This window comes from Sinocyclocheilus rhinocerous, unplaced genomic scaffold (genome assembly GCF_001515625.1).
Source record: "Sinocyclocheilus rhinocerous isolate Xijiao unplaced genomic scaffold, SAMN03320098_v1.1 scaffold839, whole genome shotgun sequence".
NCBI lineage: Eukaryota > Metazoa > Chordata > Actinopteri > Cypriniformes > Cyprinidae > Sinocyclocheilus > Sinocyclocheilus rhinocerous.
The window spans coordinates 644,854-657,047 of NW_015652287.1; the positions used below are offsets into that span (position 1 = coordinate 644,854).

The 12,194-nt window shown below is 36.5% G+C and overlaps 1 protein-coding gene and 1 pseudogene across 1 annotated transcript in view; both read left to right on the top strand.

Moving 5' to 3' along the window:
• LOC107714405 (activating signal cointegrator 1 complex subunit 3-like) overlaps positions 1-2,720 on the top strand; it is a 226,910-nt pseudogene extending 224,190 nt beyond the window's left edge.
• Positions 2,721-5,357: 2,637 nt separating this feature from the next.
• LOC107714406 (single-minded homolog 1-A) overlaps positions 5,358-12,194 on the top strand; it is a 13,950-nt gene continuing 7,113 nt past the window's right edge. The window contains 6 exon segments of the mRNA XM_074560091.1: positions 5,358-5,687; positions 9,236-9,318; positions 9,788-9,877; positions 9,977-10,085; positions 10,179-10,295; positions 10,743-10,875. Coding sequence (XP_074416192.1) covers positions 5,513-5,687; positions 9,236-9,318; positions 9,788-9,877; positions 9,977-10,085; positions 10,179-10,295; positions 10,743-10,875 — 707 coding nt within the window. The 5' untranslated portion in view covers positions 5,358-5,512.

Here is a 12,194-nt window from a genome sequence, read left to right on the forward strand (position 1 = left end):
TGTGTGTGTGTGTGTGTGTGTGTGTGTGTATATGTGTGCAGATATGGCGTGATCATTGTGGGCAATCCTAAGGCTCTGTCCAAGCAGCCTCTGTGGAACCACCTGCTGAACTACTACAAGGAGCAGAAGGTTCTGGTGGAGGGACCGCTGAACAACCTGAGGGAGAGCCTCATGCAGTTCAGCAAACCACGCAAGCTGGTCAACACCATCAACCCTGTGAGTAACACACACACAATCACATGTCAGGGTTTCTAAAGTCTTTTCATGCTGATTCACATGCACGGCTATACATGCATGCAAAGCTGCTTAATTACAATTGCATTTAATAATAAGCAATTGCAATATGCATTATTAGTGCTTCTGTATTAGTGCTTTCTTATGCATCTGTAACATTACATTCACCACCAAGGTAACAAAGAAATTTCAAATAAGGAAACAAAATATAAAAAAAATAATCAAACATAAGTTGCAAAATGCTTCTCCTAATAGTGTAAATGTGTGTTTCAGGGAGCCCGTTTCATGAGTACCGCCATGTATGATGCGAGAGAGGCCATGATTCCTGGATCTGTGTATGATCGCAGCGGCACTGGTGAGAAAACAATCACATACCATTGCTCATGTCTCACTGCAGTTGCAATTAATTAGTTCTAATTTAGTTTCTTATTCACAATTAAATTCATATTTGTGACCCTGGACCACAAAACCAGTCATAAGGGTCTTTTTTTTTTTATTAAGATGAATATATAAGCTTTCCATTGATATATGGTTTGTTAGGATAGGACAATATTTGGAGATACAACTAGTTGATAATCTGGAATCTGAGGGTGCAAAAAAATCTAAATATTGAGAAAATTGCATTTAAAGTTGTCCAAATTAAGTTCTTAGCAATGCATATTAATCATCAAAAATTAAGTTGTGATATATTTACAGTAGGACATTTACAAAATATCTTTATTTAATATCCTAATGATTTTTGACATAAAAGAAAAATAGATCATTTTGACCCATACAATGTATTGTTGGCTATTGCTACAAATATACCCCAGCGACTTAAGGCTCACACATATTTCTTCAGCATATTAGAATGATTTCTGAAGGATCATGTGACACTGAAGACTGCAGTGATGATGCTGAAAATGCAGCTTTGCATCACACGAATAAATTACATTTCAAAATATATTCAAATAGAAAACATTCATTTCAAATTATAATAATAATATTTCATAGTATTACTCTTTTTACTGTATTTTTGATCAAATAAATACAGCCTTGGTGAGCATAAGTGCAATTCACAAAACTTACAGTAGCAGTATTGCTACATTTGCCTTATATCAATCAAATCCGAGAAAAACATGCTTTGTAAGAAAGAAACAACCATGTCCTCTTCATTGTGCTAATTCGGTTCTTTTAGCAGGCGTGGGCTTTTCTGAGTCGCCTGCCTGTGCTGGAGGTGAGGATGAGTGTGAAGGGCTGGTGAGGGGCAAACCGAGCGTGTGCTCCCCGTCCCCGCTAACATCACCAGCATCAGAGACGAGTCCAGCTGGCTGCCGCTGCACGCCGACCAGGAGTACGTCCTCCAGCTGTCCCTGCGCCAGTGAGTCCACCAACGGATGGAGAGGGACATTCATTCAGTTTTCTTTTTATTGTCCAGCCATTTACTCAATATTGATTCGGTTCTTTTCAGAGGAAGCAGGACAGCAAGGCACAGGCGCCCTGCTTCCCCAAACCCAAAGACGAAGGCTGGTTTCTTGTTCTCGGGGAGGTGGAGAAGAAAGAACTGCTGGCTATCAAACGTGTGGGATTTATACGCAACCACAGCAGCGTGTCCGTGGCCTTCTACACGCCTGAGAGGACGGGGAAGTAAGAGCCATCTGCTGCTGCTCTGATGGCATGTTTTGTGTAGTACACTGTAAAAAAAAATTCCGTAAAATTTATGGTAAAAAAACGGCAGCTGTGGTTGCCGGAATTTTACCGTAAAAAATACGGTAGCAATGTTTTAGGTTTTACGGTTTTAACTGGAGGTGAGGATGAGTGTGAAGGGCTGGTGAGGGGCAAACCGAGCGTGTGCTCCCCGTCCCCGCTAACATCACCAGCATCAGAGACGAGTCCAGCTGGCTGCCGTTGCACGCCGACCAGGAGTACGTCCTCCAGCTGTCCCTGCGCCAGTGAGTCCACCAACGGATGGAGAGGGACATTCATTCAGTTTTCTTTTTATTGTCCAGCCATTTACTCAATATTGATTCGGTTCTTTTCAGAGGAAGCAGGACAGCAAGGCACAGGCGCCCTGCTTCCCCAAACCCAAAGACGAAGGCTGGTTTCTTGTTCTCGGGGAGGTGGAGAAGAAAGAACTGCTGGCTATCAAATGTGTGGGATTTATACGCAACCACAGCAGCGTATCCGTGGCCTTCTACACGCCTGAGAGGACGGGGAAGTAAGAGCCATCTGCTGCTGCTCTGATGGCATGTTTTGTGTAGTACACTGTAAAAAAAAATTCCGTAAAATTTATGGTAAAAAAACGGCAGCTGTGGTTGCCGGAATTTTACCGTAAAAAATACGGTAGCACAGTCTTAATGTGTGACTCCTCCTCTAGGTGTATCTACACGCTGTACCTGATGAGCGACAGCTACCTCGGTCTGGATCTGCAGTATGACATCCTCCTGAACGTCATCCCAGCCAGCAATGCTGCGCAAGTCAACAGCGAGATATCAGGCAGGCACTGAAGTAACCTCATGCTTAGTCAAAACTAAACCAAAGTTTCCCTCTTGGCTTGGGATGTTAATTTGATGGACAATTCTTCAATTCGTCTTGTGAGTTCTAGAAAAAACTACACTGATTTATTTTTTTTTTTGGTTCAATTAAACATGATTAGAAGATCTGGCCCAAACAGTCTATTTACCCATAGATTTCATATCTAAGGAAAGAGAGATCAGATGGTTGTAATAGATTAAAGAGGAACCTTCTAGATCAGCCTCATCTGTTTCTCAGACGGTCCTGCCTTATTACTCTTTTGATTCTTATTTTGTGCTTTTTTTTTAGTTCACCTGAAACATTCTGCATTACATTTTAGGACAAACGTTATATTTTATTATATGCTTCTGAATTATGGAAATGTTCAGTGTGAAAATCAATTTTGTTAAATATATCAAATAAATAACACATGCAGCACAATTGTTTCCATTCTGTGTTATTGTTTTATTAGTATTAGTGGATGTTGAGGTTTGACTGATGCATACAATGTTGATCATGATAATTTGCAAAATGATTAATTATGTTCTAGAAATAAAGTGGCTTTAAGATCAGACAAGACATCATCTCTGACAATTTATATATATATATATATATATATATATATATGCTTTCTTAAATGATTAATTATGTTCTAGAAATAAAGTGGCTTTAAGATCAGACAAGACATCATCTCTGACAATTTATATATATATATATATATATATATATATAGGCTTGCTTAAAACTTTTAAGTAGGCTGTTTTATTTTGCTGTCTCTAAAACTATAATTAAAAATCCTAATTGTTTAATTGTTTTAAAGCATTCATTTATTGCCAGTGGTTTTGAGTCCCTACTGAGGACTTCATATATTGTAAAGTATTTTCGATTGTTCTCTTTTCCACTGACGCCGTTTAATCAGCAGCAAATTCAGGTTTTAGGAAAAGGTTAAAGCAGCATCAAGCGTTTCGTGTGCAGGGGACATCCTCTCTGATTTTCTCCTGCTGCAGGTGATTTCCTATTACAGACACAGACTGCTGCCCTCCTGAGATGCACACACACACAAAAAAGAGCTTTTGGCATTCTGATGTTTTGCATAAACATTTGCTGCATAAAAAAAAAATTTGTGGTTTTTCCACCCTTAAAATTATGATTTTAATTCCTTATCATAGTAGCACAATAAATATTTCATCATATTGATATAAAAAAAAGGCCAGGACTAAAACAGTGGTTGTATCTATATAAAATAAGAAATATTAAGAAAACTAAAGTCTACCACAGTGGACAAAATTGCTGGCTCTTTATTCAACAGGGAAGACGAGTGGGATTTACTTCTATAATCACTTATTTCTGTTTCCCTCTGAATCAATACTGTTGTTTTCTTTCATGGATCCGCCTGCTTGATTTTGCTGTATTTGTATTGCTGCAGAATCCTTTAGTTAAACCGTAAGAAAATAGGACCATGTTATTTATATGTATGTATTGCATATTTATAGATAGGCTATGTAGTTTTAAATATTTGCACGTTTAAGTATACATTGTGTTTATATTTTTATGTTGGATGTTAAGTCTGTTTTCATTCACAAATAAGATAGATAGATAGATAGATAGATACACTCTAAAAAATGCTGGGTTGTTTCAACCCAACTTTGGGTCAAATATGGACTAACCCAACCGTTGGGTTAAATTTTTACATTAAATTTTTAACCCAAAAGTTGGGTTAGTCCATATTTGACCCAAAGTTGGGTTGAAACAACCCAGCATTTTTTAGAGTGTTGATAGATAGATAGATAGATAGATAGATAGATAGATAGATAGATAGATAGATAGTGAACTTTAAATGCAAATATTATTCATAGTGCGTTACGGGTCAGGGGTCAGCATTTCTAACAAATCGGGATTTCACATGGAGCGGCCGCTAGTGAATGGGATCCAATGGGAAAATCCTGTCTGGTCCTTCAGTGTCCAATGAGCTGTGCTCAGGGGGAGGGTCCGTGTGCTGCTCCGACAGAAAGAGACTTCAACAAACTCTCCTCCAAACAAGATCCTTCTGGATACAAAGATGCCGTGTTTGCTGTGGAATTCGGCGTGAATTAACGCGTGAACGCAGCTCTGGATATTTCTCGTTGTGGAGTTATGAACTTATGAAGGCGACGCAAGTTTGCAGTGTGGTCTGATGTGAGGTACGTGCGAGTTTTAGCTTATTGAAACGTAAAAGTTATACTTAAGCCAAATATGGAAATTATAAATGCGATGTAATCAAATACATTCAATGACATCGAACATGAATAGATACGGAGCAGATATCAAGCCTACCTGCAGACAGAAAATGCAGTAGTTTAGTCCATCGTATAAATGTAAATGTAATAAGAATAAATAAAGGTTTTGATATGGTATTTCATAAGTTAGAGCGTTCTCCGTAAAAAGAGAAGTGAACGTGCGGTCTGCTGTTTTCCAGGAATATTCTGCGCTTCTGTTGGATGGATGGAACTTCCCTCATGAAGAGATTCTGGGCCCGAGTGGATTTCATGTGTGTGTGAAATAAGACTCACGGCGGATGAACAAACTAATCATAATCATGAAGCTCTGTTCGTCTCGCATCTGCGTGTAAGACATCTCAGGAACCTCTGGGAACTGGCGATGGCAGGAACGCTTTCAGGACGTCTCTGAAAGCTTCCCATGTTGGTGAAACTGCTCGAGATATCTCACGCATGCGGTTGAGTTTGTGTTGTGGAGAGATCGAAGCGAACAGCAGAAGGGTCTGAGACAGCTGTCAGTGACGGAGAGCATGAAGGAGAAGTCGAAGAACGCGGCGCGGACGCGGCGGGAGAAGGAGAACAGCGAGTTCTATGAGCTGGCCAAACTGCTGCCTCTGCCCTCGGCCATCACCTCACAGCTGGACAAAGCCTCCATCATCAGACTCACCACCAGCTACCTGAAGATGAGGATCGTCTTCCCAGAAGGTGCGTCAGAAACAAATACGATATTTTTTGGACATCATCTTCTGCGTATAGACGGTATCTGTAAATAATTAATTCATTTTGCGAAGCTTAACATCATTATTAGTGTTCTTGTCAACTAGGCTATAATAATAATAAATATACAAATATTATTGCTACTGTTTATTATTAGTAGTAGTAGTAGTAGTGCTGTAGTTAGGCTACTAAAATATTAATAATTAGGATATTATTATTGTAATAATTATTAAAACTGTATTATAGGATGTTTGTTTGAAATTATTGTTTTGTTTCAATAGTATTTTGATCTAGACATGTAGCTATCCTTTACCAACCATTTTTCTATAGGATTTCATGCACATAATTTGCAGAAAGCATAGGACCGAAATCAAACGTAGCCTATTATCAAAGTGCGGTATTAATAAAAAACGTTGTCTTTCTTTATGTATTCCTTTCCTTTCTAGCTGGTACTTATTTGAACAATGCCTAAACTCGGTATTACAAGCACTTCTTGTGTCTGTTCGCCTCTTTAAGAAGAATCGCTTTATGTATTCCCCAATTGTAGGCTAAGTCGCTTTGGATAAAAACGTCTGCAAAATAAATGTAAATGTAATAAGACGTTTTAATAGCGTTTTAGAAGGCCTGTTCGTTTTTAAAAATGCAAACACGGAGCAAAAACATTATGGTCGTTGCGGCCTGCCACCCCTGCCTCATTGCAGCAGCAGCATTTTTTATTTATTTATTTTTATTTAGCCTACTTTATTTTATGATTATTATTATTTTTTTTTTTTTAGTAAAGCTACAAATATATTTTTGAATTTTATATATAGGCTATATATAGAATAAATAAAATAAAAGAACTGTATTTGAATGTAAGTGTAGTTCCCGACACTCGGACACTGATTATTCTGATTATTAGCGTTATTTTCCGCCTTCTGTTCCGCGTGACTGAAGACAAACAGCGACAATTATCACCGTCCCATCAACACTGGACTGACGCTTCTTCATACGTGACATCAGTAGATACATAGACTACACGAAATTATTATTATTAATAATAAACAACATCAATAATAAAAACAAAACGATAAAAAGGCCAAATGCGAATCGCGAGTTTTTGGATAGGCTATGCCATCACTCAGCACGGGTTTGAGACAAAGTGACACATAAACACCGACATTTCATCAGTAACAAGCTCCTGAGGCTAAAACTGATCGTTTGTGTGTGACGAGTAATATCATGAAAAAAGACAACCTTAAAGAGTTTAAAAAACATCTCCATCAACAGCTTGACAGCCCTCCAGTTGCATTTTCGCCAATGCACGCGCGACTGTTTTTATTTCATAATTATTATTTAAATCATTTTTGTTTTGTATCGTGTGTGTTCTTATCCATGTTTAGGTCTCTTCGATTTTAATGATAGGCCTATTTACTGTTAGGTTATGTATTTCTAATAGAACGACTGTGATTCACATGTTTGAAACCTGCTGTATGTCTGGAAGCGAATTTTCATCAAACGCGTCCGTCTTTGATAACAGATAAAGAGAACCTGAGAAACATGAGTGAAGTAATACAGCATTATACTGATACTGCTACATTTATATCCGTGTGAATTACATGTATTTTCTCGGCTTGCAGTGCGTATATGCCAAGCGTATGGTAAAATACATTCTCTCTCCATCTTGCCATAGGCATGTGCTTTACTCATTAGATTGTAAAGAAATGTTTTTAACCATATCATGTGAATGAAACAGCTCGCCCGGGTTAAAGGTCAGCGAGGTCACGGTACAGACAGCTCACATGTAGTGCTGGAGGAAATGAGACAGTAAAGTTTTATTAGAAAATGAAGGAAGGTGAAGGTGGTTTTATGGTGGTTATTTATTGCTCGGCTGTGAAGAGAATAACTCTGACGGACACTGCTGTCAAATAATTGTCAAATATTCCAGTTTAATCATTTAACTTCATGCAATAGGCGTTGTTTTCTGTTTTTATTCATTTAATTTATTTTAGTAGCTAAGGGGTTTTCGCTCAGGTTTGGTTGTAGTATTTTTTTATTTTTTCGTATAAAAAATACCAATTTTTATTCGTAGTAGCCTATTAGCGATTCGTTTTAGTAGCTAAGACTGTTTTTAGGGGTTTTCGCTCAGGTTTGGTTGTAGTATTTTTTTATTTTTTCGTATAAAAAATACCAATTTTTATTCGTAGTAGCCTATTAGCGATTCCTCTTGGACGTAAAATCTGTTTTACAGTTATTCGAACATTAAAAAATGTCAGAAGCTTATTAATAACTATTGTTTACATTAGAGAATAACATAGGCATTTTTGTAATTTCGTTTGGGGGAAAAACATGCATTAGGGTTCATGTGCTTTGGATAAAAGCGTCTGCTAAATGACTAAATAAAAAATAAAATAAATAAATGTGCTGGAATAAATTTCGGGCCTGTGAAAAAAAAAAAAAAGTGTTCTCAGCAGCGCCTAAGGAAACGCGTTCACTGCAGAAACAGAAGAATTGTTTTAATATGAGTTTAGCTTCATTTTAAGTTTAGTTTTCTTGTATTGCAATGATATATTCTTTTGTGTGAAGTGTTTTTTTTTTTTTTTTTTTGCTTTATTGCTTATGTAAAGTTTATTATGTGACGAGCACCGCGGATATTCAGATCCAATCAGATCCAACAATTCCCCCGCGAAATATCACAACTTCTCTTTTCGCATTAGGATCTTCACACGCGCTTTCCGCCCAATAACAATTATTATTTTGATTGAGAACAGTTATTACTGTTTCGACAATTTATTATGATTATTATTATTAGTAGTAGTATTATTATTATTAGTAGTATTATTTAATAAACTACATATTTTATCATACGCTGTAATTAGTAAGCACAGTCTCAGTGGTCGAATGAATTGTGGCTTTCACGCTGTCTTAATCTTAAAACATTTGATCCGTTGATCATTTTAAAAACAGCAAGAGAAAAGTTGCTTTTTTTGTGATCTGTCGGTTTGATAAGAACGCCGTCAAACATGTTTCCACGGGATATTTTTTTCCGAGCGGTTATTCTGGAAGAACGTGGTTGTTTTTCGAAGAGCTGTTTGAGAAGTAATGTGATTGTTTCTGCTGGATAAACGCGGAGTCCATGTTTGTTTACTATTAAAGTGGAATCAGAGCTTTTGCTTTCATCTGACGTTTGTTTTCGTGTGATTTGCATTTCAATAAGGATTGTGTGTATCAGACTGTTTGCTTTATCGAGTTTCTCCGCCATCAGAAATACTCCTCATTTACATTCAGCGTGTTTACAGTCAGTTCGGTGTTCAAATATTGACTAACTGATCGTCACATGACGATAGACTATTAGTTTTGTTGTGGTCATTTTTGTGTGTGCTGTTGTTGTAGTTGTTTCTTTTTTTCCGTCAAAGCGAATTTCATATTAGAGACATTTTATTAGGTTTTGTTAGCTCTTTCAGTACCCCGATGGATTGTCATATATTTAACGCTCGTCATGTTCTCCCCTTATTTTTAGTTGTAATAATCTGAGGGGTTTTCTGAACGTTCCGCAGGTCTCGGGGAATCTTGGGGTCATGTGAGTCGAGCGAGTTCTCTGGACAATGTGGGCCGAGAGTTAGGATCACATCTGCTTCAGGTACACACTTTAAAATTCTGTACTTGCTTAGTATTATTATTATTATTATTATTTAGGTCTAATAATTCATATTCTAAAAATTCTGGTATCGAATTCTAAAACTATTCTATCGTACTTTATTAGATCTACTTAGAATTCGTCTTCGTACATTTTTTTACGATAAGCAATATTTCTTCAATATGCAATATTTCCCGTCTAAATATCAATATTTGTCATTCGTTGCAAGTGTTTCTTGCGAAGATTTTGTTTGTATGATATTTCATAATTCACTTAAATGATTACATTGTTTTTTATAAGTGCTTCCTGCATCTTTTTTTTTATATTTTTACTTATTGTAATATGAAAGCTTAATTTCATCTCCTGATTGGAATGTTGAATGTTACCTCTGCTCGTTACATCTAGCTTTCATGATGCTTTAATAATATAAGAACTAATTAATGCATTGATTAATTTTCCAAATTTTCTTTAGACTTTGGATGGCTTCCTTTTTGTGGTAGCTCCTGATGGAAAAATCATGTACATTTCTGAAACTGCATCAGTGCATTTAGGGTTGTCACAGGTAAAGTGCACATTTTCATATTGCTTTTTATTTAGAACCTATTTATATTCAGCCGATGTCACACTGTTTGACTGCAATGACAAAAGTCCATTTTAACAGGTAGAGCTGACGGGGAACAGCATTTTTGAATACATCCACCCCGCAGACCACGACGAGATGACCGCAGTCCTGACGGCTCACCAGCCGTATCATTCCCACTTCGTCCACGGTGAGACATCCACTGAACACCTTCACACGCAAACCCATTCATCTTCCCTCAAACCGCTCCTTCACCGTCTTCTGCTTCCTGTTCTTTTTCTAGAATATGAAATGGAAAGATCTTTTTTCCTGAGAATGAAATGCGTCCTTGCTAAAAGAAACGCTGGCTTGACGTGTGGCGGTTACAAGGTAAGCCATTATAGTTTCATTCTTTTTTGATGTGTGGTGTTTAATAAAACGGTGTCCACAGCTGCATAAAAATATATTCATTATATATATATATACACACCTTCATTGTGTAGTAGAGATTTAATGATATTGTGCCCAATAGGCATCATATTTTAAAACATTAGCAATGACAAATATAAAGACCAAGCCAAGGCAAAGAATATTTACATCTAAGCCATAATATAAGATAGCATAGAGATGATCACAGATGCAGTGAACTATAATACAGACACGCGTGTGTGTGTGTGTGCGCGTTTTTGACAAATGAGGACATACATTTGTATAATGACAAGGGTATGACATAGGTATTACAAGGAGAAGGTGACTTTTCAGGACATTACCCAATGTCCCCACTTTTCAAAACGCATATAAATCACACAGAATGAAGTGTATTGAAAATCTGAAATAGCACAAAGTTTCCTGTGAGGGGTAGGTTTAGGTTATCAGAACGTGGGTCTGGTGGCTGTTGGTCACTCTCTCCCCCCCAGCGCAGTAACCGAGATCAAGCTCCACAGCAATATGTTCATGTTCAGAGCCAGCCTGGACATGAAACTCATTTTCCTGGACTCCAGGTACCATGTGTTTATATGCTTCTACAAATTGCTGTGTTGGTAATATAGGCAATGGAGACCAAAGGCCTGAGACTATGAATAAAAATCCTTTTTTTTTTGCAATTTTTAGTTACAGATTATTTTATCAGCATAACAATTTGAATAAAATATCGGAATATTTGAAAATTCTAAGTTAAACATGAATATCAAAATGTTTCTCAGTGTTTTTTGCCATTTCACCTTTTGGCATACACTTAAGCTGCCATGAACAAAACCTGATGAACATGTTCTCCAATGTTCCAGAGATCATCTTTGTATAAAGGAGAGTACATGATGGCACTAAATTGTTTGCATTTGATAAGTGACCAAAAAAGAGAGAGAAGAGAGAGGAATATTCAGTGTGTTATTAATTTTATGTCATAGAGACCGAATAAGGCTTAATATCAGAATCCTCAATATGTACACTACCGGTCAAAAGTTTTGGGATCAGTAAGACTTGTAATGTTTTTTAAAGAAGTCTGTTATGCTCATCAAGGCTGCATTTATTTGATCAAAAATACAGAAAAAAACAGTAATCTTGCAAAATGTTATTACAGTATAAAATAATGGTTTCTATTTTAATATCCTTTAAAATATAATTTATTTCTGTGATGCAAAGCTGAATTTCCATCAGCCATTACTCCAGTCTAAAGTGTCACATGATCCTTAAGAAATCATTCTAATATGCTGATTTATTATTAGAATTATCAATGTTGGCAACAGTTGTGCTGCAAAATATTTTTTGGGAAACTGCAATACTTTTTTCAGGATTCTTTGACGAATAAAATGTTAAACAGAACAGCATTTATTAAAAATATAAATCTTTTCTAACGATATAAATCTTTGCTATCACTTATTAATTAAACACATCCAAGCTGAATAAAAGTTTTAATTTCTTTCAAAAAAAAGAAAGAATGAAAATGTACTGACCCCAGACTTTTGAACGGTAGTGTATATTGTTAGAAAAGATTTCTATTTTAAATAAATGCCCTTCTTTTTAACTTTTTATTCATCAAAGAATCCTGATAAAAAAGTATCACAGGTTCCAAAAAAATATTAAGCAGCACAAAAGTTTCCAGCACTGATAATAAATCAGCATATTAGAATGATTTCTGAAGGATCATGTGACACTGAAGACTGGAGGAATGATGCTGAAAATTCAGCTTTGCATCACAGGAATAAATTAGATTTTAATGTATATTAAAGGGGTCATATGATGTTGCTAAAAATAACATTATTTTGTGTATTTGGTGTAATGAAATGTGTTTATGCGGTTTAAAGTTAAAAAAACATTATTTTCC